At 46.3% G+C, this 13,633-nt stretch overlaps 1 protein-coding gene across 1 annotated transcript in view; it reads left to right on the top strand.

The window, feature by feature from the left end:
• Positions 1-3,782: 3,782 nt before the first annotated feature.
• Positions 3,783-13,633, top strand: part of LOC102507296 (myosin-13) — a 45,411-nt gene continuing 35,560 nt past the window's right edge. The window contains exons 1-9 of the mRNA XM_014552593.2: positions 3,783-3,986; positions 6,368-6,511; positions 6,597-6,753; positions 8,334-8,361; positions 8,451-8,562; positions 9,531-9,623; positions 11,519-11,582; positions 11,669-11,767; positions 11,880-11,983. Coding sequence (XP_014408079.2) covers positions 3,783-3,986; positions 6,368-6,511; positions 6,597-6,753; positions 8,334-8,361; positions 8,451-8,562; positions 9,531-9,623; positions 11,519-11,582; positions 11,669-11,767; positions 11,880-11,983 — 1,005 coding nt within the window. The remainder of the gene's footprint in view (positions 3,987-6,367; positions 6,512-6,596; positions 6,754-8,333; positions 8,362-8,450; positions 8,563-9,530; positions 9,624-11,518; positions 11,583-11,668; positions 11,768-11,879; positions 11,984-13,633) is intronic.

Raw genomic sequence — 13,633 nt, 5'->3', positions numbered from 1 at the left:
TACCCCTCGACACTAAAATTTTGGAAAACCATTAGCTGCCACCATTAGCTTGACAACTTGCTAGTATTTCAATTTTCTAATGAGATCAGTGCTGATATTAAGGATTGTGATTTTTTTTAATATTGCATAATGAAATGTCAATATTTGGAAGTTCTGTATAACTAAGCAAACCAGTATTTTCCAAGCAATCAATGTATGACATTCATACATGAGTAAAAGTTCCATTCAAAGTTCAAGACAGATCAACAGATTATAACAGGTACAAAATGTTTGTTAATTTGGTTTCATATTCTACATTGCATCCAGCCTTTAAAAAACTACCACGTGTCAAGTTTAGGTACAGTACCTAAGAAGAATATCTACAGTTATTTGAAAAGGCAATTAAAATACCCTTTCCATTTCCAAATTACGTAACTGGGCAAGATTTTCTACATCTACTTTAACCAAAAACAAAAACCAAAACAGCAACAAATTGAATACAGAAGCAGACATGGAAATCCTTCCATCTTCCGTTCAGCAGGCATTACAAAGAACTGCAGACATGAAAAGTGGTTATACTCGTGTCACTCATTTTGAGGGGTTTTGAAAAAGAGAGTCACTGTCATAAAAATATGTTATTAATGTTAAAATGCAATGGACTTGACAGTAATTTTGAATGAATCATAAATATTTAAAATTTTTTCACAATTTTGATTTCCAATATTGTAAATATTGGACCTACATAAACCAAACTCATTGGGTTCCTGATCGTTTATAAGAGTATGAAGGTGTTCTGAGAGAACTGAAGTTTGAGAACCACTGCTATAGTAAACCCCACTTAAGCCTCAACAGTAGGGGCTATCTTCAGAGACGTTAAAAGCAATGTGAATGAATTCCTCCTCTCCACCAGGCAGGAACTGAGAAAATCTAAACCAGCACAGAGGCTGCAGACCAGGGGCCCTGTCTGTGGGTACTATATTGATTTCCAGTCTCTTACTATGAAAACTTAACCACGAGCACACAGATGGCTCAGCAGAGCCACGGACCAAAGTCAAACCAAAGTGCAATTTATCTGAATAAGGTCCAGAGGGAAGGAGATGCTCCTCTTTCTGTAGGACCAGATCCCCCCAGAATCGCAAGGAGGGATATTGAAACAACACTCAGTTAGCAATGAAGAGTTAACTTCATCAAGGGTAAGATTGGGGGAGGAGGAGTGCTTTCCAAGAGGTAATTATAAAAATGTTCAGTTTTCCCACTTTTAATAGGAAATATAAAAGGCCTTATTCAAAAAATGTGAACTATTTCTTAAGGGAGAAATGGGGATGCGTGTGTGTAGTTTAACTCCATTTTACGGTCAGTTTTAGGAGAATGAGTGGGAAAGAAAAAAGGAGAGGAAGAAACGAAGGAAGAAAGGAAGAAGAGGAGGAGATGGGGGAAGCGATGTGGGGGCAGTAAGCAGAGGGTCAGGAAGGGTGGGGGACGAGATCCAGAGGGAGCAGGAGGAGCACATGCAGATGAGGAAAAGGAACCAGAAAGCCCCACAACCTGCAGGGGCCTTAGAAATGAGCCAGGCTTGCTTCTTCATTGTCTGTGGAATCAGTGGCTCAGAGAAGCTACGTAGTTCCGTCAAGTTCAGTGCTGGCAATAGGGACCTTGGGATTTGCTCTGTCTCAGGTCACTCCACACCCCATAGCGTTTGTGCTTGGATTTATGCTTACACAGCTGCCCAGGAGATGGGCTGGAGGCTGCAGCCACCGCTCTCAGGCCCCCTGGAGAGACCCCAGCCTTCTCTTGGGTCAGCACGGGCACTTGGGTTGGAACGCTCCTGCTTGCCTGCTCTGGGCTCTCTGGGGTCTCACCAGCAGGAGCATGGGGGGTCATCCTAGAGCCCCAACCTCTCGGAGCCCCTGTCTACAAATGCTTTCCCCGCCTTAGCCTGGGTCAGATTTGCCATTGAAAATGCTAACCTCTACTTTTTTCTTTTGTATTTGGATAAACACTGAAGAAGCTGAGCTGTTAAACTTTATCTTAGGGAAAACCTCAGAGCTGGTTTATTCGGTGTCGTGGAACCTCTTACTGCTTTCAATACACAATTAGCAGTCAACTGTTTTGTTTACTTGTCTTCAGTTTTCATTTCAACAAACAAGCACTGTAGTTACAGCTATCAGAATAAAATCTTGTTACAGCAACCTGAATCCCACCTGGAGACCAAGCAACACTCGGAGGGTTGGAGAACTCAGGTTTCTTATGCCGGCAGTCCCAGAGGAGTTAACACTCTAAGCTCTGGACCCCATTTGTAGGTTTACACAGGTTTTTATAGGGCTTTAGGTTTTGATTAAGTTTGTGCCATATGCAAATGAGGTGTTAGAAATGGACCAATCAGGAGTGAGCTTTCCAGAACCAATGGAATTTTAGGGGTAAATGCAAATGAGGTGTTAGAAATGGACCAATCAGGAGTGAGCTTTTGGGAACCAATGGAATTTTAGGGGTAAGTTTCATTTTCCTAGAAGCAATCCGTTTAACAGAAGCACAAAAGCTGGAAGGCAATGGCCCTGCTTGGGAGGTCTTGCAGGTCCCTTGTGGGTTTTGCCCCTTCAATCTCATAACTATTTTTTTTAAAAGTTCAGTGCTGGGACATTAAGCCAGATTTTCTAGCTTCTAAGCAGGGAAAATATATAGAAAAAGGACCAATGGATGGAGATGGTTTGGAAGGGAGTGACAGGAGGTATGAGTGGCAGGATGTGGGAAAGAAAGAGGGAGAGAGAAAGGCAGAGGCAGAAAGACACTTATATACCCCACCACACACACACACCAGGCAGTGTATTAATCTAATTAAACACTGTGTGTCGCACCCCGATACTGCTACATGTAACTAAAGCTTGGAGACCACTGCATTAAGCCCAGTACTTCTCAACTCTACTATGCCCAGAAATCACCTGGAGATCTTGTTAAAATGCAGATTCTGGTTTTATAATCTGGGGTGGGTCTGAGATTCTAAATTTCTAACAAACTCTTAGAGTGATGCTGATACAACATTCCAAGGACCACTCTTAGAGTCAGGAGGCTCTAATCTGGCAGTTCTCGGAGGGGGGGATGGTGTCCCTGGACCAGCATCACTTAGGAACTTGCTAGAAATGCAGATTCTCAGGGCCCGCCCCACACCTACTGAATCAGAAACTCAGGGCTTGGGGCCTAGAAATCTGTGTTTTAACAAGCTTTCTAGGTAATTCTGGAGCATCTTAAAGTTTGGAACCATGGCACTAGGCCATAATATCTCCTATCGCCTTGTCACCTGTAATTGGCTAAAGTGTGGAAGCATTTTACGTTCCAGTCATTACTTTCCACTGGCTGTCTGAAACTCCTACCAGGAATTACCAACATTTCAATCATTCTTTCCAGACACTCTGAAGATTTGGGATTGACACAGATCATGGGGCTTATACATGACCTATAATTAAGGAAGTATTTTCTGAGGCCTCCTGTATTGGGCTCAGCATGGCTTCCTCTAATTGGTTCAGATTTCCACACCTGGAGCTGGACTAAGAGATGTTTCAAAATCAACAGAGAGTAAAGCAACCCCTCAAACTTTTTTTCCTACAGTAAACGATCCCCTTTAGCTCACTCCTACTTGCCCACTCAAGGCCCTCAGACCGGGTCCTAGATTCCTCAGGGCCTAGGTTAATCCCGAGAGCTTTTGAATCTGGCCCCCTGCCTGAATGGCAATAACAGGATGGGGCCCTTTGGATTCAAGAGTCCCTCAGGCTCCAGACTCAGCCGTCCCGGTCTTCCCAGCGCCTGCAGTCATGAGCTCTGATGCAGAGATGGCCATTTTTGGAGAAGCAGCTCCCTACCTGCGGAAATCGGAGAAGGAGAGAATCGAGGCTCAAAATCGCCCATTCGATTCTAAGAAAGCCTGCTTTGCAGTGGATGATAAGGAATTGTACGTGAAAGGTATGATCCAGAGCAGGGAAAATGACAAAGTCACAGTCAAGACCCTCGACGACAGGGTAAGTGTTGATCCCAGGTGTTCTTGCTAACATGGGCATCCTCATTTTCCCCTGGGGTGGAGTATTAGCAATTGCATGCTGTGCAGAGGGAGCTGAAGATAGCACCAGACTAACACAGGTCTGCTCTGCAGTGAAGTCGCAAGGGGAAACTGCCGTTACGCGCACCTTCACTCCTGCCTCTCCTTCCCCAAGGATTTGGGCTTTGAGAGTTTTGTGATGTTTGCTTTGGAGAAAAGGGACAGTGAGGGTGGAAGAGGTTGGACTATGTAAGGAAAAGATTGTTGCTGATTGCTGCTGGGTCGGCAAGTATATCGAATATAACTCTCTAGGCTGCAGAGTGACTTACCGAGGGAGCTCCAGAGGCAATGCTGAGTTTAATGTAGAGAATTACAGAGAACCGTTCAATTCAGTACTTACTGGACATCCAGCACGTCTAGGTCACAGTGTCCACCTCCTTGCAAATATGAGCAAATCTCAGTCCCTGTTTCCCCAAAGTTTACCATCCAGTGTAGGAATCAAGAGTCCCTGGCAGGTATTTGCAGCAACATGGATGGACCTAGAGATGATCACACTAAGTGAATTAAGTCAGATAGAGGAAGACAAATATGATGTGGTATCACTTATATGTAGAATCTAAAAAAAAATGACACAAGTGAACTTATTTACAAAACAGAAACAGACTCTCAGACTTAGAAAACAAACTTATGGTTACCAAAGAGGGTAGGGGGAGGAGGGATAAATTAGGAGTCTGGGACTAGCAGATACACACTACTATACACAGAATCGATAAGCAACAAGGTCCTACTGTATAGCACCGGGAACTATATTCAATAGGTTGTAATAACCTATAATGGAAAGGAATATATATATGCACAATTGAAGCACTGTGCTGTACACTAGAAACTAACACAACATTGTAAGTCAATTATATTTCAATAAAATGTAATTGATACCTATTATCAATTATACCTACCTATAGGTTTAGGTATGGTAGGTATGAACCACCGTTCACAAACTCGAGCGTACGAGACAGATTTATTGTTATTGTTGTTGTTGTTGTTATTGAATTTAACTTCCGATTTCAGCCTCTATTCAAAGGGCTAGAAACAAATTTTCTTGTGCATTATTGGGGTATCCGCCCCAGAGCTGTGCCGCATTTTCAGTAGTACCACATTGGGTCTCTCCCACTATGAAGGATGTGCTAAGAATAAGAAACAAGTCCTGGTCCCCAGAGCTTCAGGATACACAGACTTTTGTGTCTCCCTTGTGCGACTTTGGGTGTCTCCCTCTAGTGTAGGGTAGTGGGGCAGAAGGGCCTTCTTTCCTCAAGAGATTTGGTCTATTCCAACAAATCTCCTTCCTTTTATCTTTTTGGTAAACTCCTCAAAACTCTTCTAAGGACATAGGCTTCTGGAAAACCAAGGCTGGAAAGGCTTACAGGCTCTTTCTCTTTTCTGCCCCGTTTTCTACCTCTCCTGAGTCAGGGAGTGCAGAGCCAGCTGTGTGCCCAACCAGAGGGAAAAACAGAGTGGGGGAAATTGGGGAATGGTCTCAAAATGTTGTTCAGCCATGGACCACACTCCAAGTCCAAATGGTTTAACCATTAGAAAAGAGCTGCAAGGGATTCTGGAAGCCTTGAAAAGTCGTGGGTGGGGATGGAGAATGAAAGGATAGGTAACAGGAAGGGGGAAGATGGGAGGCAGTCTTGACTGTCCGCCTGTTAGTATGTTCTGGTTGTTAAACCACGTGAATGCATTGTCTACCTGAAAAAAAAAAAAACTAAACTGAAAACAAACACTCACAAAAATAAAACAAAAAGAGAAGATAAGACAGGGGAGAGCAGAAACAGGTCATGGACGAGATGGCACTTAAGAAGACTTTTGAAGGTGGCTAGACATCATTTCAATGTAGATATTGCAGACCAAGGAACCCACGTGAGCGGAAGCATGGAGGTGAGGATGCACAGAATACACTGAAATAGTTTCTTCCAACATTCCACGCTCGGTATCATCACAGCACCCACAGCAAATGGGGCAAACAGAAGCAAGCCACTCTGGCCTTGGCCGTCCTGAGTCCCACCTGGCCACCCTGAAGCTGAAGGGCTCTAGAGCTTTGCACGCCTGTGATCCACTCCTGGCACCCAGAATGGCACACCGACTTGGGGGCATTGGACCAGAATTGCTTATGCAGTTTGAGCAGCAATAGATTAATCAAGAATGATTCTTTACAGATCATCTCTGGGCACAGAAATGATCCAGAAAGTTATCCGTGGTAATGGGGTAGTCTCACCACAACGTCTCACTGTTTTCACCGCTCCAGTAGCATGGGGTACTGATCACCAGCTACCCCACTCATCACGTGCTTCTCCTCTCAATACCCAGACACTGACTCTGAACAACGACCAGGTGTTCCCCATGAACCCTCCCAAATTTGACAAGATCGAGGACATGGCCATGATGACCCACCTGCATGAGCCAGGAGTGCTGTACAACCTCAAAGAGCGTTACGCAGCCTGGATGATCTACGTGAGCGCCCCTCCACATCTCTTTATCCCATCTACCTCCCCGAGCGAAAATAAATCCCACATGTGGAATTTTCTGATTTTCTCAGACCTACTCGGGCCTGTTCTGCGTCACCATCAACCCCTACAAGTGGCTGCCGGTGTACAACCCCGAGGTGGTGGCTGCCTACCGAGGCAAAAAGCGCCAGGAGGCCCCGCCACACATCTTCTCCATCTCTGACAACGCCTATCAGTTCATGCTGACTGGTGAGTCAATTTCTTTAATTTATATTTTTTAAAACAGTTTTCAGTTAATTACTCAAGTCCTTTAACTGGACTGGATCTTAGTTAATTACCCGATTACCATTAATCATCCAACTGGTACAATGACCAAAGTAAGGTTCAGATGATTTCAGGATGGAATGAATGCCAGAGGCACAGTGGCTTCCATCAACCAGTCATGGTGCATAAGCCAGTGCTGGAGACCAAAGTCACACAAAGCACATGCTTATTTGGGGGAAATGTAGAATGCAATGAGATGCCCTGCCCCACTTTCAAAGAACCTCCAACATGGGCATGCTTGGAAGAGAGACTACATTAGTAGCCACTTAGGAGGGCAGAGTTGGAGAAATGGGCATAGCGGTGCCCCTTCGCCTGTCTTCTCCAGGCTCCTCTTTCTCCTCCTTAAATTTCCAGAATAGCAGGAGGAGAGAGATGTGGTAACACCGTCACGCTGTCATGCCTGACAACACTTCTGTCTGCTCGACTCCCACCTGACTTGACTCGGTGCAGACAGAGGAAGTAGAAGGAAGCATCCGAGATCTGAAGACACTGAGATGTCTTCTTGTACAATGCTGCGCAGACATCAGTCTTTCCCACCTCACGGTCACAATGCTGGCCATTTCTGCGTATTTAATATCTTTCTTTAAATTGACTCACGTTACATCCATTTCAAAAGGAAAACTATATCACTATTAGTATTAGTTTCATAGGGCTACAAAATCCTACCAGCCAGGTGCCCTAAACAACAGAAATGCATTGTCCCACGGTTCTGGAGCCTGGAGGTCTGAGATCCAGGTGTCAGCAGGGCTGGTTCCTTCCGGGGGCTGTAAGGGAGACTGTTCCAGGCCTCTCTCCTCACTTCCGGTGGTTCAAGGAAGGTCACCTTGATCTTTACCTCCCCCTTCACTTTGTGTTCTCTCTCATGTGCCTCCAAATCTCCCTTTTTATAAGGACACCAGTCATATTGGACTAGGGGCCCACCTACTCTAGTACGACCTCATCGTAACCTCATCTTAGCTCATTACATCCGCAACAATTTCCAAATAAGGTCACGTTCTGAGGTACTGGAGGTCAGGACCTCAACATATGAATCTAGGGGGAAACACAGCTCAACCCGTAACACTACTGTAAGTGGAAAGCCATTGTCACTTTCCACAAGTGGAAGGTAAGGGTAAAAGAAATTTGCAATGACAACCAGTGTCCGTAAGTTCTAAACAGAAGCTGTGGCTTCTCACGAGTTCTGAGTCTGAGGCTTGCTTTCTTCGTTAAAAATAGAGATGAGAAAGTGCTATCGAGGAGTTAAAGATTGATGCACATGAATAACTTTCACACTGTGGGGTCTGCTGTCCGCTTCGCACACTGCCCACGTTACACATCCCACATTTGGGAAATCTGCACAGATGGTCTCCAAGAAGACTAGACATGACCAAAGCATCACACCGCTAGTTAATGGCAAAGCCAGTTCTAGAACTCACGGGCTCTTCCCACCCCCAGTGTGGCTCGATTTGTATACCCTGCCTGTTCGTTGTTTTTTTATTTTGTTCTGCTTCCCTCCTCATTTCTAGATCGGGACAATCAGTCCATCCTCATCACGTGAGTAACCCGTTTGCACCAGGATGACTTGGAAGTGCGCCATCCGTCCCTTCTGCTCTCCTTTACCTCACTTACTTTTAAATCGACAGCGGAGAATCCGGGGCTGGGAAGACGGTGAACACGAAGCGTGTCATCCAGTACTTTGCAACAATTGCGGTTACTGGGGACAAGAAGAAGGAGCAGCAGTCAGGCAAAATGCAGGTGAGTGGCTTCCTGCACCCGGAGGCTTGCTGGAATAGGTACAACTTAAATCCCTGGTGAGCACCACGTGTTTGCAGGGCTTTGTGCTCAGCAGAGATGCATGGCTCGAGGTCTTGCCCAGGGGCGCTCACAGGACGGCAGGAAGTGACTCCACTTCCCGGACCTAGGCTCCAGCATGGCTCCAGCACCAGCAGCCCCGTGATCGGGAGTCTCTCCACCCTCTCCTCTGGAGAAGGAATTGTTCAGGCCAGTGGTTCTCAAACTGGAGGGCTTGTTTATAACCCATTGCTGGGCCCCAAGCCCGGAATTTCTGATAGAAATTCCTATTTCACATTCACAATCCTGGCGTGTTGCATTTCTCCTATGCCCAGGGATCACACTTTGAGAACCACCTGACTGGACAGTGGTTTCCAAACAGCTCTGAAGTCAGAAGGATAAACAACCCTGGTAGGAGTGGGGAGGGTGAAACTCTGCTTTCCATCGGTGGACTTCTGAGTAAAAGTCCTCAGGAAATACTATTTGCTACTTAAAAAAATTTGAGAACCACTCTTTCTAGCCCATGGGTCACTTTCATTGCTCACATTCTATTTCAACTTCTGAACCCAAATATCTATATAAATGGGTCGTGGTGCCTGCAGTAACAGAGGTATACAGTCTAAAAATCCGTGGTTTATGATGAAATGTTATCGAAGGAAGGCAGTCTGGGAAACTGAGACGGAGGGGGCAATGCTTCGACCTGGCATCTGGTGTGGCCAGAAGTCTCTGATGCTCTGTGAAGACCTTGAAGACTCCTTGGATACAGTGGGGATGGGCCTGTGGGCACCTCCACATGTCTGCACTAGCCACCAGCCCGGGCTGGTCACCCTCTCCCTGGGCCCTTCCCAGAGCATCCACACTTCTGAGCCAGCAAGAAGCTACTTCAGAAGACATCCAAAGTCCTCTCTTTTCCTCTTCTCGCTTATTATTAGGGAACCCTGGAAGATCAGATCATCCAGGCCAACCCCCTGCTGGAGGCCTTTGGAAATGCCAAGACCGTGAGGAATGACAACTCCTCGAGATTCGTAAGACTCAGTCCAATTGTCAGCTACACCCCCAAAACCAAACGCTCTCCTCCAATGCTGGATATGAAAAATTGCCACATAAACTAGTATATACCTACCCCTAAGCGATTTAGATCAAGCAGCCCAACTGGGCTATTCTGATACACTTAGGAGAACGTGTTGGCTTGTTCCCAGCAGGGGAGGACTTAGCTGTCCTTCCCTAGCTAATCAACAGCACCTCAGAGCACCCTGAAGTCACAGTGATTCAAATTCCACAGGTAGAGAGCAATTCCTTTGCGCTAAAATTGGTCTCTTTCAGTGGAAACCTTTTAAAATGCAGAAGTCCACTGAGCAATACCCACTGACCTATTAGCCATGGAAACCTGAGTGTGAATTTTGTTAGCAGACTTGATCTCCTCCAAGTCAGGAGCCACTGGGGGGTGGGGAAAACCTGGCGAAGGCAGAAGAGCTCAAAAACTGGGGAAATGCTGGTACTGGAGATGTTGAAGGGTATGTTCCATACTTCAATGTTTCACCTAGGATTTGCTCAGCCAAAGAGGCATTTATTTCCAAAGTGGGCAAATAAACATTCAGTCCTCAACCTGACTTCACTGGCCTGTGGCCTAATTCCCAAAGGGGAAACTCTCATTTATGCCTGTGGTTGCAAAAGTACATCAGAACTTCGTACATCTCAGTAGCTGGATAATCGTAAACCTGAATTTTATTGGCACCGCTCAAAGGTAAGATAGTCATTGATAAGAAATACATGTAGGCATCGAAGACCATGGCCCCGAGCCCTGACCTTTCTTTCTCGAGCCCTGACCTTTCTTTCTTTCCTTGTCCATCCCCTTGGTCCTCTGTGCATCGCCCCCTGGCACATGTCTTCCCAGCTGCACGACTAAACTCTTCCTTGCAGGGGACCTGGGTGCATGTAACAGGGCAACAGTAACACCTGCTTACACGAAGTTAGCTATTGCGCTAACCTGGCACCAGCTTAAAGGGCCAGACACGCCTGCAGGCACTCTCTAGTCTCACTCCCATTTATTTAGTTTATTGACCTCTGCTCTTGGCCCTGACCAGAACTCACAATCATTCATCTACTTTCCACCCTCCAAATATTCGCCGGCTAAGGGTCACTTCCATCATCTTCCATTAACCGGCTAAAAATCCTGAAGACTCAACAAATATATTTATAATTCACACAAAACTCCACTGGACCTTCTCTAACTCTTCGTAGGCTTCATTCGGAAAATATTGAGACTATGACTGAGTACCGACTACATTTCAGAGCCTGTAGCTGAATCAGCAAGGTGACATTCTTGCCCTCAAATGTGCTTGGTGCAGCAGAGACCAATTAAGCAGATAATGTAAAAAGGGAATTACATACAGACACACACAGACACACACTACGTATAATTTCCCCTTTCATTCCCCAAAATGGGGGAACTCGGGCACTGAGTAGGTCCTTTGGGAGCCAGGGTTGCATGTGGTAAACAGTAAGGGAAACAGAGGCAAGAAATCTCAGAAGTAACACCCAGAGGCAAAAAAGAAGTCAGACAGACAGTTCAACCAGGTTATCAACACAAAGGTGTTGTGGAGAGTTGGAGCAGGATAAAAACCAAGGAGACAGGCAGGTGTGAGGTGGTCCCAAGCAGAGAGCTGAGAGGGAGCCTGCGGGCATCCATCCCCAGAGCTACAGGAACAGGGCCGGGTGCTTCTGTCATTGCTCCCAGAGGCTTGGCTGAGCCAGCGTGGGGACTCTGGGTACCAGGCAAACAGCGAAGGAAGTCCTCACACCCCTGGCATCACCTCCTCCCTGGCCCTACACTTCCCACCCACGGTAGCCTCTAACAGAGGCCAGCTACAGTGCATGTAAATAAAATAACTATGGCCTTTGTCAATCTGCCACTGGACAGGGGAAGTTCATTCGGATTCATTTTGGAGCCACGGGAAAGCTGGCATCGGCAGACATTGAAACCTGTGAGTCCAAACACGCTGGCCCCTTGGATTCGGCCACAGAGGCATCTCCCAGGAACCTAAAACCACATTGTTTTTTGTTACCTTAGATCTCTTAGAAAAATCCAGGGTGACATTTCAGTTATCCAGTGAGAGAAGCTATCATATTTTTTACCAAATCATGTCAAACAAGAAGCCAGAACTCATTGGTAAGTCCTTGGTGATCACTCTCATTTTCCAAATCAATCACATTGGAAAAAAAAAAAACAAACTTGAAGTCAGTTGTGCATAAGATGCTAAAGGAATCTTTCTGCTTCACAGACCTGCTTCTCATTTCAACCAATCCCTTTGACTTCCCCTTCGTGAGCCAAGGAGAAGTCACTGTGGCCAGCATTGACGACAGTGAGGAGTTGTTGGCCACTGATGTAAGCAGTGTGTGTGCGCGTGTTTATCCCCGTATGCATAGAATTACTGAGTTTATGAGCTGAGAGGTACCCAAGTGATCTCATGAGGAAGCTGGGACACAGGGATGCTAAGTGATTAGACCCAAGATCTTGGAGAATTAGTACCGATCGCACCCCTCCTCCACCCAGTTCCACTTCAGAAGATTCCAAAAGTTCTCCTAAACAGGCCTTCAGTTCCATTCTCCGGTGTTTTAGAGTAAATGTTTTCATGGATAAGGCTTTTAAAGGTTTTGGTGGAAGTTTTTAGGGTACAAAAACCATCTACATGGTCCTTTAAGAAAATCTAGAAAATATGGGAAAGTCTGAAGCAGGGAAAAAAACACCCACCCTGCTGCTTCCCCCTCCAGCTACCTACCACCTCGGGCTGGGGCTCGAGCCAGGCACCCACCTCCTCAGCACACCTGTCAGGCCTCTGGCCTTTAGCTTTGGGGAGTATCTCCAGGGTCAATAATCATCATACTAACTGAGTACACTGAGCACTTACCTGTGCTAGGAACTGAGATAAGAGGTCTGCCTGCATTATCTCATTTAAGCCTCAACAAGACCTGTGGGATCAGTACCACTAACTGCTCGCATTTCACAAAGGTGGAAGCTGAGTCTTAGAAAACAATATACATTATTTGCTTAAAGACAGTTTGTAAATGACAGCCTTTGAACCCAGATCTGCCCAATTGCAGAACTTGTGTTTTTAACTAAAATATACCATCTCTGAGCAACTAACTGTCACCCCGGCTGGCTCTCCCATCACAGACGTGGCAAAAGCTTGTGGAAAGGGGCCTGACACCGCAGGGGCACTGCCCAGGGCCTTCATTGTGTGACCTTTCCAGGTGATGCTAGCTGTTTTCAGGCAAGGAGAAAATGTTCATAATCAGAGAAACTTCCGTTAATTTAAGTCTGGCCATTATATAGGTTTAACCAGGTTTTCCCAGCCTTTACCAACTGAGGAGTACGGAAAGGGCGGGTTAGTGGCTGATGCAAAGCCTCCATCCTCCACGAATGCCCTCCTGAGGAATTCTGAAAGTCCCCACAGTTATTTCAGGGCCTCACTAGAGATCCCTGCCTTCAGAGACTGCCGTTGCTCCTTCCTCCCACGGAGCTTCTCTGGGCGATGGTTTATTGCCACATAGAACGGGATCGCTCCCTCTGAGTGCCTGCCTCCTCCAGGAGGCTCCCCAGCAATCCCGCTGTCACCTGCTGCTTTTCAGCATTTAGCGAAGGTTCTTTCTCTTTTTACCAGAAGCCACCCATTCCTGAACCCAGATATGCATCTGCTGGGGTGAGATAAGGATTCAAGGGCCTCAGAATCTCTCCTCCCCTCGGTCAGCTCCTGGCATGGACTCTCCTTCCCCTCAAAGGGGACGCCACCCTGAGTGCCTCACTCTTCAATACCATCCTGCTGACATCAATCTACCAGGCTGCCCCACCAGCTCACCAGACGTGTCCACACGTTTCAGCTCCCACTTACCGACATTGCTTAGGCTCGGGCTACAAACTCTGCTACAAAATCATATGTACACCCCAGAGAAAGATTTTCCAGTATAAATCTTCATAGTAGAACGAGGGGGAATAAAACCAAATCGGCACCTGCTATAGGCTTTGAAGTGACTCAGG

The sequence above is a fragment of the Camelus ferus genome, chromosome 16 (assembly GCF_009834535.1).
Source record: "Camelus ferus isolate YT-003-E chromosome 16, BCGSAC_Cfer_1.0, whole genome shotgun sequence".
NCBI lineage: Eukaryota > Metazoa > Chordata > Mammalia > Artiodactyla > Camelidae > Camelus > Camelus ferus.
Note: the sequence above shows the minus strand (reverse complement) of the source record. Positions and strands in the feature narration are given on the sequence as shown.